This window comes from Seriola dumerili, unplaced genomic scaffold, assembly GCF_002260705.1.
Source record: "Seriola dumerili isolate Sdu_G_001 unplaced genomic scaffold, Sdu_1.0 BDQW01000036.1, whole genome shotgun sequence".
Classification (NCBI taxonomy): Eukaryota; Metazoa; Chordata; class Actinopteri; order Carangiformes; family Carangidae; genus Seriola; species Seriola dumerili.
In genome coordinates this window covers 5,644,862-5,662,015 of record NW_019174291.1, presented here as the reverse complement: position 1 = coordinate 5,662,015, position 17,154 = coordinate 5,644,862, and the positions used below count along the sequence as shown (strand labels likewise).

At 41.5% G+C, this 17,154-nt stretch overlaps 1 protein-coding gene across 1 annotated transcript in view; it reads right to left on the bottom strand.

Moving 5' to 3' along the window:
* The window catches only part of ltbp4 (latent transforming growth factor beta binding protein 4), a 71,364-nt gene that overhangs the window by 10,215 nt on the left and 43,995 nt on the right, over positions 1-17,154 (bottom strand). Inside the window, exons 22-26 of the mRNA XM_022738432.1 lie at positions 11,463-11,585; positions 4,012-4,143; positions 3,151-3,236; positions 3,077-3,116; positions 1,573-1,713 (exon numbers count right to left, since the gene is read on the bottom strand). Of these exons, the coding sequence (XP_022594153.1) occupies positions 1,573-1,713; positions 3,077-3,116; positions 3,151-3,236; positions 4,012-4,143; positions 11,463-11,585 (522 nt within the window). The remainder of the gene's footprint in view (positions 1-1,572; positions 1,714-3,076; positions 3,117-3,150; positions 3,237-4,011; positions 4,144-11,462; positions 11,586-17,154) is intronic.

The window sequence follows — 17,154 nt, the reverse complement described above, 5'->3', positions numbered from 1 at the left end:
CATAAAAAGTGAGAATGGGACCATAGATCAAATACTGATACTAAGTCTTGTTTTGAATATCGATACGATGAATCAATAGGATCAATCCCAGAAAGAAATGGACCCCCTCACTGTAGATGACGTGCTGGATTCATGAACACGCAGCACTCTCTGATTCTCAGTCTAAAAGGAATCCAGAGGTTAAAAACTTTATCAATCACTTATTATCTTATTTGTGGTCTGGTTGTCAGAACTTCACGTTAACCTCAGCGTCCAGGATGTGGATCCTCAGGACTGACAGGATCAGGTTTAATAAACAGGTTGTTTCTCAAGCTGGTGTAGAGAATCTATCAGTATAAATTTACATGTGGTCAAGAGGAGATATTTAAGATTGTATCGAACACTTTGTACTTTATGTTTGACTGAAGATTACAGTGACAAGTCTTGTTGTCTGTTAGTTTTTAACGTTGGGACAAACAGACATAACAACACTATATGATTAATTATTAAACATTAACAATATTAGTTTGTTTAAACAATTATAGATAGTTTTAAGCAGCTAGTTTGTTGTTTGAAACCTTGTCCATATGTTTATTCATTTATTTAGCCATCATTTCCTGCTTTTCTGGCTTTTATCAGAATTTCTACACTTTTAAAAATTCAATTCAAGACTTTTCAAGACACCAGAGAAATTAATCAGAAGATTGGTGGTTCAATTCATGGCTCCTCTAGTCCACTTGTCGATGTGTTGTTGGGCAAAATACTTGCTGGACTGAACTGTTACTGAGACAGATCGGAGTTTGTTTGTATACATGTCTTGTTGCAGATAAACTTGCAATGAGTAAAACTCTCAGAATCTCAGTGTGCTGAATGAGTCTTGTCTATGGTTGATTTTAATTCACCTATTCAGAGGGTTCCTGTGGAACCTCACATAGTCAGACTGGGGACTGGATTTAGTTTCTGCTGTAAAAGGTGCAGCTCTAAAACCTGAGGTCTGCTGAGTTCCAAGACAAACCATGACACTATTAATCTATAATTCCCAGCAATATAATTGACTTGGACTCATGTAGGGTTACTGAACAGGTGAGCGGGGTCAGGGGCCCCGGGGCCCCGGGGCCAGACTCTCTGTATGAACTGACTGTTAATATTTCTTGTTTGAAAGTCATAGAGATCAGTTAAAAGAATGCAAAAAAGAGACAGAGAAATAAAGAAAAAGAGACACACAAGATGACGACAGCTCAGTGTGTGGTCGTCTTGTCTCTGTCATTCTGCCCAGTGGTCCATTGTCCCATAATCTGTCTGTGCTTGGACGCAGCAAACAGACAGACGGAATAAACTATTTAAAACATAAATCATTTAAGTTGTTACTGAATTCGACTCTTGTCTATTCTGAGTGGGTGAGTTTCCTAACAATCAAAAGTTGAAACTGATGTTACCGTCTACAGCAGGGCACAGAAATATTCAAAAATATTCAATTGTTGTAAATTAAATTTAAGACCCTCTATGGCACTAAACAAATATATGTATTTCTGGTTGTACCTCACTGAGGTGTGCATGTGTATGTGTGTGTGTATGTGTGTTATTTGCGTGTACCTGATTGTACAGGGCTGACACACTTCCCAGCTGCAACGTCAAACTCCTCCAGTTCGTCACACACACATATGAAGGATCCCTCCATGTTCTCGCAACGAGCAGAACCACACGCATCCTGCAGAGACACACACTCATCCTCATCTGTGTGAGAGAGAGAGCGACAGAGAGAGAGATAAGAAAACATGGCTGCCAGTAGAGGAGTGGGTGTCATCACTGTGGAGGAAAGCTGTATAGACAGAGCTGCACTTCCTCTCTCTGTTTTTCATCTATTCATCCGTCATTTAAATAAAAGAGTTTAGGAGTTCATTCAACAGAATAAATACACACAAATATAACAAAAGGAGTAAAAACAGTTCAATACAGTTTGTGATCATGGTTTAAAATTCAGCGGTTTAATGAAGCTCAGATAATGAAAAATGACTAATTGTACTGGAGAAGAAAAAGAGAGTAGAGTTGTGTTGTGTTGGTGCATTTGAACGTCTCTGCAACAACATGAGAGAATCAGACTGAACTGCTCTGTCATTTGTCATTTGAATGTGATTTGAGGTTTTAAAAACAGGCTGTAGAACCTGTAGAACAGCTGGCTCTGACCAGTAGAGGCCTGCTAGTGATTTTAATACCAGTACCATGGTGAAACACTGATGATAACAACATGGTTAACAGCTTCTATCATCACCATCAGAGGACTAGGGCTGTCCCAAACGATTATTCTTTAAACGATTAATCTAGCGATTATTTTTTCGATTATTCGACTAATCTAACGATTATTTTTTTTATTAACCTAACAGTAATTTTATTGCAATTATTTTCCAGTTAGTCATTTAATATAACAATTTGCCCCGTTCAACACACACACCCACACACACAAATGAAGATGCACTTTGCAGAGTCTGCAGACTACCGCACTGTTGGTGTCAAGATTAAAGTATTCCCAAACTTTGGAGGACCGTGTGCGAGCCTTTTTTGCCGCGTGTTGCTCCACACGCTCCGTCGTACTGCTGGTAGACGACGCCATGTTGTTCAAATAGATTACACAGACGCAAATCATTCACGTAGTCAATGACTTCAATTACGTCACTGCGTTGTCCCAGCCCTTGCGATGCGCTTGTATCCAGGTAAACCAAAGACGATGGATATAAACGGTCCCATTAGAAAGTTCCGGTTTTGTTCTAAGAACATTTACCCTGTGTGGTTTTACACGACGCGTCGACACTAAAATTCCACGTCGAATAATTTTTATAATCGACAACGTCGATTACGTCGGATAATCGTCCCAGCCCTACAGAGGACACAGAGCTCCTGTCTTTATTAACAGCTTTGATCAGCCACAAGGGGGAGCCTCTCCACCAGAGGCAGAACTGAGGCAGCCAGAGCAGAGTGTTACGCTCTGTTCTGCTTTAAAAATATGACTTCAACCATAAACCAGTAACAGAAATCTGAACATGTTGGACAGGTGGGTAAAAATTAGACACTAAAAGAAAAAAGGCTGAAGAGAAACACATACCCACGCAGGCTTTTCCATCGGCAGTGGTGGTGAAGCCCATGTCACACACACACGGCAGTGGTGGTGAAGCCCATGTCACACACACACAGGTAGGTTCCTATCAGGTTCTGACAGAAGGCGTGGTCCCCACACACCGTCTTATTGGTGCACTCATTAATATCTGGAAGAGGAGAGAGAGGTTCAATCTGAAGTGTGTGTGACTGTCTTTACTGAAAGTGATGTAGGAAATGGAAAAACAAAACACATCTGCTCTCTGAATCTCCAACTGGATACAAGAATATATTCAAAATGTTTCACATATAGGAAACACTATATATCAAAAGGTGTCCATAAAAGTACCAGAGTTTCCTCTCATGGTAATTTTGGTTTTCTCTAGTTTTAAATTAAACATGAAACCTATCAACAACACATCAGAAGGGGGTTTTGAATTTTGAAGATGACGGGCTGAGAAGCAGGCAGTGTAAATGTGTTTTCTCTGAAGGAGCTGGTTCAGTGCTTGTGTTGTAAGAATCACTCAGTGATGAAGAAATGATGCAGATCAGGACACAACCACAGCATGTGGGTCAGAGCAGCTAGAGACGACTAACATCTGTCACATTTAAGATCTAAAACTGTATATGCTTTGGATGAGTTGCCTTTTGTTAAATGGACAAGATGAACGATCTCAATCTAAGCTGTGTGTTTTGTATCTGATCTGTCTCTGTCTGTTTGTTGTTGATGCTGTTTGTGCAACTCGTCCTCCATCTGTTTCTCATTCACCATCCTTTCACTTCCCTGGAGGGCTTTTATTGTGAAACATCTGCAGGAAATGTTCAGTTTCACAGTGAAAAAATTGGCCTCAGTTTCACTTTTTGTCCAGTCACCACAGACTGAGAGGCTGCAGTCAGAGCCTCAGTATGAACATGTAGATGTTTGTGATGTGCAGACAGACTCACCTACACACTTGCCGGACTGTGTCACCTGGTAGCCTGGCTCACAGGAAGTGAGGCAGCGGTATGAACCAATGGTGTTCTCACAACGCTGTGACCCGCAAACTGACCCGCCGGACGAGACGCACTCATCAACATCTGAAAGAGAAATGTGTTGAACATCAACATTATAGAAAACACAACTTTTACTAAAGTTGTCATTGTGTGATTATTGGATTATTTAACTTTTAAAAAGACAACAAACCCCATTCAAAGAAAGCCCCTCTCAAACCCGCCACAACCAAGCCCTCAGCTAAGTGTTAAGCCACAAAAACCACAACTTAGCAACCGTGAGGCGAACAATAATCACAGTGACAAACCAAGACCCTGGTACTGCCTCAGATGTGATGAAGACAGGCATATAAAACCCGTGAAAAAAGTGTGCAGCTGAGCCTAACCCTTCTCTTGTGGCCTCAAAAAAGAAACTGTTAAGGGAGGAACAGTCGGCGTAGGAGACCAAAAACCCTCACCAATCCCTCACCATCTGATCAGTTAAACTAACATCAGCCACTATTGAGGGGCAAATGGGGGCTGAGATAGAGAAAACGTGTCCTAAAAGGAAACTGCGTGCCTCATTAACATGCTCACACTCAAGACAACGAGCAGTAACCTTACCAAAAGGGCTCATTGGAGCTAAAACCACAGCGCAAGTAGCCATTGCAGAAAAAATTATAATTGCTTGTTAGACACAGGATCACAAGTAACAACAATCCCAAACGCGTTTTTTGAGCAAAACCTGTTACACTTACCTATTGAATCCCTCGACAACTTGCTTGAAGTGGAAGCCGCCACTGGCCAAGATGTCCCCTACTTGGGTTATGTTCAAGTACCCATCACATTCCCAAAGAGTTCCCCTGGCCTTGATATCGAGGTGCCCACTTTAGCCTTGATTGTGCCTGATATGCACTCAACCTTGTCATCAACCCTCATAGACACCAACATTTTGGACATTCTGTATGAACATTACTCAAATGCTGAGCTCCAGAACCTTCAGTCATTGCCCTATGGGTACAGTGTGGTCCTTAAGACTCTTGAAATGAGACAGAGACAAAAGTTGACTCGAGCCTTGGAGTTGTGAGGTTGTCCAGCAAAGACCCTGAGACCATTGGCCCTGGTCAGACCAAGGTTGTGGAAGGATCAGTGAACTGCAGTGAACAAGCCTCCCATCCAAGCTGCCTCGCTGCATACGAGTGATCATTAAGAATGAGTCAGACCATAATATCACCATCTCTCCAAAAAGTGTGATAGCTGAAGCTAATGCTATTCAGAGTGTCCAGCCTATCACCACTGGCAACCCAGACACCCCAACCAAACCTGACCAAAAACAAGAACCAAAGATTAACCTTGACTTTGGGAATTCCCAAATATCCAATGAATGGAAAGAACAAATAACTGAAAAGCTGAACTCCATGCCAGATGTAATCGTGCAGCATGATCTCGATTTCGGCCGCACTGACAAAATCAAACGCCACATTAAGCTCAGTGACGAAACACCATTCAAGCACAGGGCAAGGCCTATACATCCACAAGATATCGAAGCTGTGAGAAAACATCTCCAGGAACTCCTTGATGCTGAAATTATCCACGAGTCAGAGTTTCCTTTCTCCTCGCCGATCGTGGTCTTCAGGAAAAAGAATGGCGATGTCAGACTCAAGCTCAACCTCCAAACAGTAAAGGACTCATACGCCTTACCAAACTTGGAAGAGTCTTTCTCAGCCTTAAATGGGTCCAAGTGGTTTTCACAAAACTGGGTTTGTCTGCCCACTAGGGTTTTTTGAGATTAACAGGATGCCTCAGGACATTACTAACGCCCCTAGCACGTTCCAGAGGCTTATGGAGTGTTGCATGGGAGAGCTGAACCTGAAACAAGCCCTTGTTTTCATGGATGATCTTATAGTCTATCCAACACTGGAAGAACACAAAGAAAGGTTGCTTAATTGTACTCAACAGACTGCGGGAGTATGGACTGGAATTGTCCCCAGACAAATGCAAATTCTTTCAGTCATCGGTCAAGTATTTAGGCCATATAGCGTCCGAGAAAGGCATCCAAACTGACCCTGAAAAGATCGCCACACTCAAAACCTGGCCAAAACTAACCAATCTGAAGGAGCTAAGAACCTTCTTAGAGTTCTGTGGCTATTACCACCGATTTATAAAAGACTATTCAAAGATTGTGAAACCCCTCAATGCACTCACCAATGGGTATCCGCCACTGTGGAAGCACAGTAGCTCTAAGGTGACCACAGAGAAGTGCCATAATCCTAAAGACATCTTTGGTGACAGGTGGACGGCGGAATGCCAAGTGGTATTTGAGACAATCATTGATAAGATGACAACAGCTACAGTCCTTGGGTTCACTGAACCGAAACTACCATATATTCTACATACAGACGCAAGTACTGTAGGGTTAGGTGCTGCCCTATACCAGGAACAGCAAGGACAGAGATGAGTCATCGCTTATGCAAGCCGTGGGTTGTCACAATATTAAGCCAGGTACCCAGCCCACAAATTGGAGTTTCTCACCCTTAAATGAGCAGTAACAGAGAAGTTCCAGGACTATTTGTACGGGAGTCCATTCCTCGTTGTTACTGACAGTAACTCATTAACCTATATCCTCACTTCTGCCAGACTTGATGCCACAAGCTACCGATGGCTTGCTGTTTTGTCAACATTTGACTTCCAGCTGCAGTACAGAGCAGGAAAACAAAACAAGGACGCTGATGGATTGTCCAGAAGACCACACAAGGGGTTGACAAATGACTTAACATCACAGAAAGAGATGGAGAGCATAAGGCAGTTTGCACAAAAGCACTTAATGAATCTGAACACTCAAATCTAATGACAGAAAGCACGGTCAGAGCCATTTGTGAGAAACATTTGTTCCACCACACTGTTGATGATGACCCTGCAAGGACACTGCCTAGTACCACCTTATTCATGTCACTTGCTCATCACCCAAAGGCTATACCGGCTAACCTTGGAGACGAAGTCCAACTTAGTGGGTTACCCGTCATTCCCCAATTTACAGCTGCTGAGTTGATTGAGAAACAAAGAGCGAATAACAGCATCAGAGAAGTGAACAACAAGATGGAGTCTGGAGAAAAACCTCCACCATCTCTAAGAAAAGAACTTCCTGAGATCTGCTTATTGTTAAGGGAATGGAACCGGTTACGGCTGTTGAATGACATATTATACCGGAGGTGACAAGAGAATGCACAGACAACTTACCAACTTGTACTACCAGAGGAGTTGAGGCCTTTAGTTTTAAAGAGCCTGCATGATGACATTGGCCAAGTGGGCCTAGAGCATACTCTAGACCTCAGGACATGGTTCTATTGGCCCAAAATGTCAGTTGATGTGGAAAAGAAAGTCAGAACTTGTGACCGCTGCACACGTCGTAAATCCCTTCTTGAGAAAACTGCACCGCTTGTTAACATCACAGCTACAAACCCTTGAGCTTATATGTATGGATTTCCTCACGGTGGAACCAGACTCAAGCAACACCAAAGACATTCTGGTCATTAGAGACCATTTTATGAAATATGCAGTAGTAGTCCCTACCCTGAACCAAAAGGATCAAACAGTAGCTAAATGCTTATAGGACCACTTTCTTGTTCATTATGGCATCCTTGAGAGGCTCCATAGTGACCAAGGTCCAGACTTTAAGTCCAGAACAATAAAAGGAACTGTGTGAACTCATTGGTACTAAGAAAATAAGAACCACCCCCTACCATCCCAGAGGGAGCCCTGTTGAATATTTCAACAGGACCCTACTCAACATGCTGGGAACCCTTGAGAGTAAGAAGAAGAGTCATTGGCGTGACTATGTCAAGTCATTAGTACACGCCTATAACTGTACTAAGAATTAATGTTTGGCTGGCAGCCAAGATTGCCAGTCGACCTATCTTTTGGCCAGCCAGTCCATCACCAACCAGAGTCCCACTCTCAGTACATCCAAAACCTGAGATCTCACCTTGAAACAAGCTTCCGAGTGGCTGCAGAAAATGCAAAGAAGACAGCGGATTGCAATAAAGCGAGATTTGATATACATATCGTTTAGTCCACCTTGAGAGAAGGCGAGAGAGTCTTGGTTAGGAATGTCCGCCTGAGGGGTAAACATAAATTAGCTGACAGGTGGGAGTCAGATATATATGTTGTTTTGAGACAATGTGGAGACATCCCAGTGTATGTTGTGAGACCTGAGACTGGAGAAGGTCCACAAAGAACCCCTCATCGTGACCTCTTGTTGCCATAAGGTTATCTACCTGTGACCCCTGTCAAAAGTGAAACTGACACATCAAAGATGCCTAGACCGCCAAGAACCCAACGGAGCCCAGAGATGAACAACTCAGATGAAGTGGATGGGTCTGAATCCCAAGACGACCCTGAGGAATATGACCATGACAGTCATAGGACCGTGAGAGTTGAAACCCTAGGTTTCAGTTACACCCCTGAAAAGATGGAAACTGTCCCTGAAAGGACTAATCCCTCTGAAACCTTGACTGCTGTTGAACAAAGTCCCTCAGATGTAGCCACAGCTTTTCCTGAGGATGCTCAAGTAGAGATGAGTGATTTGGATTAACCTGATCCTGGAGAGAAAAACTTACCTGATCCTGGAGAAGGAAACCTACCTGAACGTGGAGAGACCAACTTACCTAATCCTAAAGTGGACAGCTTACCTGCTGGACAGGAAGCTGAACCCCAACCTGGAGAGGAACTTATCACTGCCCATTCTCCTTCTCAAACCATCCTGGAAAAGAATGAGGATACTAATAATACAGATCAAACTGAAACTCTGAGAAGCTCCATCAGAGACAAAAGAGCCACTAAACGATTCACTTACCCTGAACTAGGAAATCCATTAGTGACAATAGTTCAGTCCCTATTCCAAAGTTTGAGTGAAGTGATTACAGACTCACTGACAGAATCTAACTCCCAAGAGCTACACAGGGTAATGACAGTGTAGACTCCTAAGGCAAGAGTTAACCACAACGGTTTTTGGTGAGTTTTGAGATGTTTTATTTCTACGTTTTGAACAGTTTGCACATGTGGATGCTAGCAAAGAGCCTATGCCGAGCTGTGTGGAGGAAGCCATTAACATTGTTTAGCAGTTAATGTGTTCTGTTTATCAAGGATGCGTAGTAGATGTAAATGGTAGATGTAAATTTGCATATTTGATTTGTGTAATTAATTAAAATAATTTAATTCTTTTCATGGCCTGTCCTTCAGGTCAGGTTTTTTGATCCTATTGAAATTGGTTGGGGACTTTCTTTGCTGTGCTGTGCAGGGAGACGACACACACGACGCAGGACACAAGATGGCGAACCATGCCCCTGAACCACATTTCTATAGACAAGAACTTATCTTCATCGCGCCAGTGAGGACATCCACTGCCACGGTCGAACTATTGGTAAACTCGCTGCCAGAGCAGTAGGAGTGTTGGTCTTTTTCATTCTTTTTTCCCCTTTTTGCCTGAACTGAGTTGGAACCTTTACTCTTGAACTGAGATTTAGAGTGTTACATGTATTATACTTTGTTGTTCATTATTGTCGTTTTTATGAATAAAGTATAATTGTGTTTCATTTCATTTTGATTTGGAGATTGTGAATTTATTTTCTTACCAGGGAAAGGAGGAAAAAGAGTTAACTCAAAGGAAATAAGTAATTCAAAAATAGGTACAAACCCTTAACCTAAACCAAGATAACTACTCATAGACCGGTCTAATCTAAAATAACATAGAGTCTAACTTAAAATAGAGAATCTATTTGCCTTTTATTTTATATTTTACTTTGCCTGCAGGATTATTGAACAGCTGTTATATTTTCATATTACTTCTGTCTAACTTTCTGTGTTGAACTTCAGTAAAGTGCCAGCTTTTGTATTTAAGGTATATGGCCTCCGGTCCAATTTTTATGCTATTACCCCACTCCTTCAGAGCCTAGAACTGGTCCAGTAGCATCATAGGGTTGTATCAGCGATACAAGTGCTACACCATGGTGCCTGGAAGTGTTGTATGAAGCCAACTGGACTTGCTTGATGTTCTTGAAGGCATTTCACCTCTCATCTGAAAGTCTTCTTCAGTTCTCTGATGAGAGGTCAAATGTCTTCAAGAAGTTACCAGTTCCCCTTGTAAAGCTCTTAGAAAGATTCATGATAGTTACACAGCAATATTTACCTATTTACCAAAGTACTTATACTAGCTACCATGCTAGTCTGTGCATTTCTTTTGTATTACTTAAACTTTCAATTTGTAAGTGAAATCTTTCAAGAGCTACATAGCCTCACTGTAATGTTGCAGTTGGTAAAATTGAACTGGTTTCAACCTAAAACTAACAACTCCAGGTCTTAGAAACAGTTTTGTTAGAAAGATTTAAATTAATAAGACGGGATAGACTAAATTCTGGAGGTGGTACCTTTACAACATAGGAATATGGATCAACCAGACATCTTCTCCAGTTATTTTAAGGGTTTGTCAGATGAAGGTTAAATAAGTCAATAAGAACTCTCTGGATCTGCAGTAGGTCGTCCTCAGTCATTATGCTGTAACTTAATGATGTCATCTGGTCTCAAGGCTCAGCTCAGTTCGTGCTCAGTCAGTGTGAAATAAATGTCTGTTTACGTGCTAATGTTGCTAATGCTAGTCAATAGTGTTTACCATTATGAAACAGCCCACTAAGAATGTCAGCTTTGTGGTTACTGCTGTTACTAATTTATCATTATTAACTACATCATTGATTATGTCTTTGTTTGATAAACAGTGGAGATTTCATCTGTCTGTCTGTTTAATGGTCTGTAACCATAAGTGTTGTGCTTCAAACGGCGTCTTCATGAACAGCAACATATAAAAATGAGGGTTGTCTTTTTTTTCTCACTACAGGGATCTCGCCCATTTCCCTCCACTTGTTTCTGCTGTTTTTCTGCAACCACTCCAAACTGGTCTGAACTTAAACTTATACAAACTTACAACAAAGACTCTTGGCTGGAGCAACAAAGTCATCACATGCGAACATCTGCAGCCAAACAACAAAGGACAACTGGACTGTGACTATCAATCAAACTGTAAGCTGTATGGAAAATCTATTACCCTGAGACTGTGATATGATCAATATGTAAACACTGTAAAAAGAATGGACTACATATACTGTATGTGCCTATAAGACACATGATATCTTGTAAGCTGATCAAATGTTTGGAAGTAACCAGTAACTATATGTCAGATAAATGTAGTGCAGTAAAAAGGACCTGTTTCCCTCTCAAATGTAGTGAAGTTGGATATAAATTGGATGCATAAAATGAGAATACTCAAGTACCTCATGATGTACTTAATTATTTTTATGCCTTAAGAGTGACAATGTTTAATCTCTGCGCACAGCTGATAGAGGTGAGACACAGTTTTTTGTGTGTGTGTGTGTGTGTACCGAGGCAGGTGGTCTTCTCTGGGTTGGTAGTGAAGCCAGTTTGACACTGGCACTGGAAGGAGCCTTCAGTGTTCATACAGTGACCGTCCAAACACACACCTGGCTTCAGACACTCATCCACATCTAAGGAGAGAGGGAGGTCGTGACTACATGCAACACACACAATATACACATCTACGAGTCACCACGAGGACAGGCCAAAGATGACATCAGCATTACATCAGCTCTAAAAGCAGAAACAGAGGACCTGAGAGCTCAGCCGTTGGCAGCAGAGCCACATGAACACTGAGCTCAGTGTTTCTGTCTGCAGAACCACAGCCGCCTCTGACCGGCTGCTACCAACTCTAACATACACTACTGGACCTGTGTGGACTTGGATCTGGACTTTGAATATTTATGGTTCTAACTACAGTGGAGTGAGTCACACTCCAAACCAGCAGAGTGAAGCTCCTACATGTTGCTGTGATTTAAAGACAGAATCTGAACCTACTGAACTGTGTGAAACACAATCAATCCATAAAGTTGATTTTGACTTTATTAGCAACACCTGTACACCTGCTTATTCATGCAGTTATCCAATGAGCCAATCATATGGCAGCAGTGCAGTGAATAAACTCCTATGGCAGCAATTCACCATCTTCTAATGGCTCCTTCCAGCAGGATAATGCTCCATGTTGCAAACTGGTTTCATCAACACGACAGTGAGTTTAGTGCTTAGTAGATCACAACTTACAAGAATCAAATCTAAACACCTTGCTCACTCACAGATTTGTGATCATATATGACTGTAATATAGATGTCCCTTGTGGATGAATGAGCACACAGCTGTGCACAGGACTGTCACTTAGACTAACCATAAGTAAAACTGGGATGCATCTCTGCCCTCAGTAAATGTTCCAGACTGCACAAACCTGCCAAATATTCGCTTACTTTCAAATGAATGAACACAATGAGGAGATACGAGTGCATAAGATTTGATTATTGGTGTAACCAAAGTCCTGAAATTGCTCCATAAGTTTCATTCAGAATTAGAATCTACACCTCATGGTTGTTTCCTCCACTAACCTGTCAAGTTACAAGAAACATGGTCAGTCTCTCCTTCCTGAGTTACAGCAGTGAATAATGGCCAGAGGTGTTTTTACAGAACATTGTGATGTCACAGTGAAGTTGACCTTTGACCTTTTGAATATGAAACGCTATCACTTTATTTTATCCCTATAGACATTTGAGTTAAATTGTGTCATAATTAGTGAATATAGTAGTATGAATTAGTGAGTTATAGCTAACAGGTGTTTTGTGAGGTCACGGTGACCTTGAACTTTTACCTTTAGCCACCGAAATCTAATCACGTCATCCCTGAGTCCATGTGAGCCACTGGGTTACAAGTTTACAAATTTACAATTACACCTTTAAGGTTAGAAGTTAAATTCTCAATAGATTAAAAGAAATGTCATGTTTTTCATGTCATTTTTTCACTGTACCAAAAACACGCTACAGTTTTTTTCAATTGCTAACAAGCATTGGTCAAAACTGTAGTCACATTGTCAAAACTCTTCACACAGTCAGCAAAACAGAGTCTATATGGAGCAAACTGCAAGATGCATTCAGTGACCACTGTGCTTACTTTAAAGTTAATTTAATAAGTTAAATAAGTTAGTGAATAAATAAGTTAAAAAACATAGTTAAAAAAGTGATTAAAACTATAGGTTCTGGAAACAGTATCAGAGTGAGCGTCTGTGCTCTTGTTGATCTTTGGAAGTAGCGGCGGAGTGAGTGCTCTTACCGCTCAGTACTCTGCTAGCCTATCTGTGCTTTTCTTCCGTTCTCCGTGCTAGTTTAATGTTTTAAGTTGAACGCAGACAGCCAAGAAATACAGCATTGAATTCATGGTGAAAATGTTTTTCTGACACGCTTCTGCCTTGGAGACTATTCATCTTTTTACAACAACAATAGCAATGACAACAACAACAAAAGACCACTTCAGTAAAGTACAAGAAGAGTAAGCCTTGTGTGTTTATTGGAGGATCTTTTAAATGTTCACTAGCTGTCTAGCTTCGCACAAGATTACGCGGTGCAAGGGCAGTACAGTAAAAAGACGATTGCACGGCGGGCTCGAGCATTAGAAGGCATTATTCAGCGAACATGAGTCTACACTCAGGAAAAAATTATCTTAAAGAAGACACCACAATGCAGCAAAATGAAGCTATTGGAGAACAACAAGCAGAGGTTGTAAATCAAGCAATAAGAGGCGGGAGCTTCCTCGAGCATTTGATGCTAAGTCACAGTCACCCCTAGAGCATCCACCAGACCCTCTCAGCTATCATAATTAAAAGCCTCTTCAGCCACAAAGGCGTATGCTAAGGCAAAAGCTGCTCAAGCTCAACTAGCCTACGCTGAAAAAGAAGCTGACATGATGAAGCAGATAGCAGACATAGAAGCAGGCATGCTAAAGTAAAAGGCTGACTATGATGCTAGCCTCCATCTTTTTCAGTGCCAAAGAGCTGCTGCTGCTGCTGCTGCTGCTGCTGCAGCCGAAGCCGAAGCCGAAGCCGAAGCCATAGCCTCTGAGGAAGCTGGAATCAAAAGCAGGGAGTTCAGTCGGAAGCCCCACGTTGAAGACAAGCCTTTCAGTACAGTCCAATACACTAGTGAGTACATTCATCAACAGTCTGAGTTTCTGCTTTTCCCAGACATGTCTTAACACATTGCAGTAGAGCAAGGTGAGAGAAGAATAAATAAAGTGGAAATACAAGATGCTAAACCAACCACTTATCAATGCAACACATTGCCAGTCTACAAAGACATAAAAGAGCTAACAATAAATATGTGTCCAAGCAATACTTACACTCATAACCGTGCAAAGCATACAGCAAATCCTGAAAAAGACTACTTCCCTGAGCCTAAAGGTGCACAAGACTTTGCAAGATATCTCATCTGCAAAGAAATGGTGAGTGCTGGTCTTCTACAATTTGATGACAAACCTGAAAATTATTGGTCATGGAAAGCCTCTTTTCTAGGTTTGAACAAGGACTTGAATCTCTCAGCCAGGGAAGAACTGGATCTGTTGACAAAGTGGTTTGGATCCGAGTCGTCAGAACAGGCAAAGAGAATTTGTGCAGTGCACACCCTCAATCCCGCAGCAGGTATCAACATGGTTTGGCAACGTCTCGAAGAATGTTATGGGACACCTGAGGTCGTCAAAGATGCACTGCTAAAAAAGATTGAAGAGTTTCTGAGGCTGACCAATAAAGATAATGTCAAGCTGAGAGAACTAAGTGACATTCTCCTGGAACTGGAGGGTGCTAAGCAGGATGGTGCTTTACCAGGGCTTGTGTATTTGGATACAGCTCATGGAGTTAAACAAATAGTGGAAAAACTTCCTTTTAACCTCCAAGAAAAATGGTCAGCCATTGGAAGCTAGTACATACAGGATCAAAGAGTGGCTTTTCCTCCCTTCTCTGTCTTCTCCAAGTTTGTTCAAAAACAGCCAAGGATAAAAAAGAATCCAAGTTTCACTATATCCACCCCCAGCAGTCATGTCTCTTCCAGGACAGAAAAGCCTTTTCAGTCTAGTCGTAAAAGTCTCTGTGACAGTACATAAAACAGACATCCCGGCAGAGCCATCAAGCATCCAAACTAGTCCTGTGCCGAAGAAATTGGAGAAGCCAGATCGTCAGTGTCCAATACATAAAAAGCCCCATCCACTGAAAAATGTAAGCTCAGAGAGCAGGTACAGAGGTGCTACAGTCCAGTATTGCTGTCTTCAATGCAGAAAAAAGAAATGTGCATCTTTTCAGATGCCTCCACAGTAGCTATAGGAGCTGTGGCTTAACTGAGGACTGTTGATACTGAGGGACAGTATCACATTGGATTTGTCATGGGGAAATCGAAATTAGCACCCCATCCTGCCCACACCATTCCACGCCTGGAGCTCTGTGCAGCCATGTTTACACAATTATTGACCAGTTTAAGGGTGCAGCCAAACTTGCGGCGTTCAACAGTTGCATCAATATTAAGAATCTTCCGGCAAAACAACAGGTGAGACATGCATCTCTCAAGTATTGAACTACATTTTACAGTAGAGTACACTATTTTTTAAATTTTTTAAATATATTGATTGTTTTGTGTTTTATATTACTGTATGTAGGATTCAAAGGTTGCCTCCTACAGGAGGGAGAGGCCGATTTTTTTCAGATCCCCAGTAAACTGCTCTCATTGATATAGGTATTGCAAACAATGCCATAAAACTGAGAGAAATTCGGGACAGAGTGCTGGCAGACAATGTTATTTTTGCCAATGTGAACACGGTCAGCACAACAATTGCCAGAGTCCTTGAAAAACATAAAATAAGGATGAAGCAGTTGTACACAGTACCATTTGAAAGAAATGGAGAACGTGTGAAAGAACTCCATTGTCATTAAGTCCAGGTAAGATGTCTGTTCAATAACCAAACAGAATATATGCATATCTATGCATAATGTGCTGTACTAAAACTGTGGATTTACTTTATTTTAGATGGTAATGGAAATGGAGGCCAGACCAACTCCACATATATTCATCTTTGTGGATGAAGCCGGATTCAACCTGGCAAAAACACACCGCAGAGGATGAAACTTCATTGGGCAGCGGGCAATTGTGGATGTCCCAGGCCACAGAGGAGCAAACATTACAATGTGTGCAGCCCTCTCCAATCATGGTTTGCTTTTGTACAAACCTCTCATTGGTCCCTACAATACAGAGAGGCTCATTTCTTTCTCGATTGACCTCTGTAATCAACTTGTGCCAGTGGGCGAAAGAGGTCAAAGGGCAAGAAACACAACATCGGTTGTTGTGTGGGATAATGTGGTGTTCCACCACTCTGCTGCGGTCACTGACTGGTTTGCTGCACATCCCGGGATGTCTGTCCTTTTCTTGCCTTCATAATTGCCCTTCCTGAACCCCATAGAAGAGTTTTTCTTCGCATGGAGGTGGAAGGTTTATGACCACTCTCCACATGACCAGCTGTCCTTGCTGGATGTCATGAATGCAGAGTGTGGAGATATTTCTCCTGAAGCCTGCCAGGGTTAGATCAGACATTCTAAAAGATTCTTCCCAAAGTGCACTGCCAGAGAAGACAAGACGAAATGTGATGACAAGACGAAATGTGATGTTGATGAAAACGTGGCCAAATGCAGAAGAGAGGGAGTGAATATGTTATACATGAAGTACTGTAAATCACTATGCAAAGATATAGAAAAAATAAATGTAATTGAAGCAAATTACTGCATTGATGATTCATTCTTGTTACAATATACAATATACAATAATTGAGTACACTCAATAAAGTGCAAAGATCTAATTCTATAATAAAACACTGATTTATGTGAAAAAAAATCTTTCAAACTTTAAAGATAAAATGTCTTTTATGTAATGCTCTCTGTTGTTAGTATTTTGTAGTTCAGTGTGCAAAGATTGACAGTGTTTGCTTCCTGAGTGAGACTTGTTGCCAGTGTTGTGGATGAATGAGCTTATTTTGAGACATGTATGATGTGTTTTGTTGGTGAGAAAGAGTTTTGGAGGTGAGATGAACTGTTTAGCTGAGATGCATGTTTGTAATGCAGACTGTGTGAAGAGTTTTGAAAAAGTAGTTTCAGTATTGACCAATGCTCGTTAGCAATTGAAAAGAACTGTAAACCATGGATTTCGAAACCAA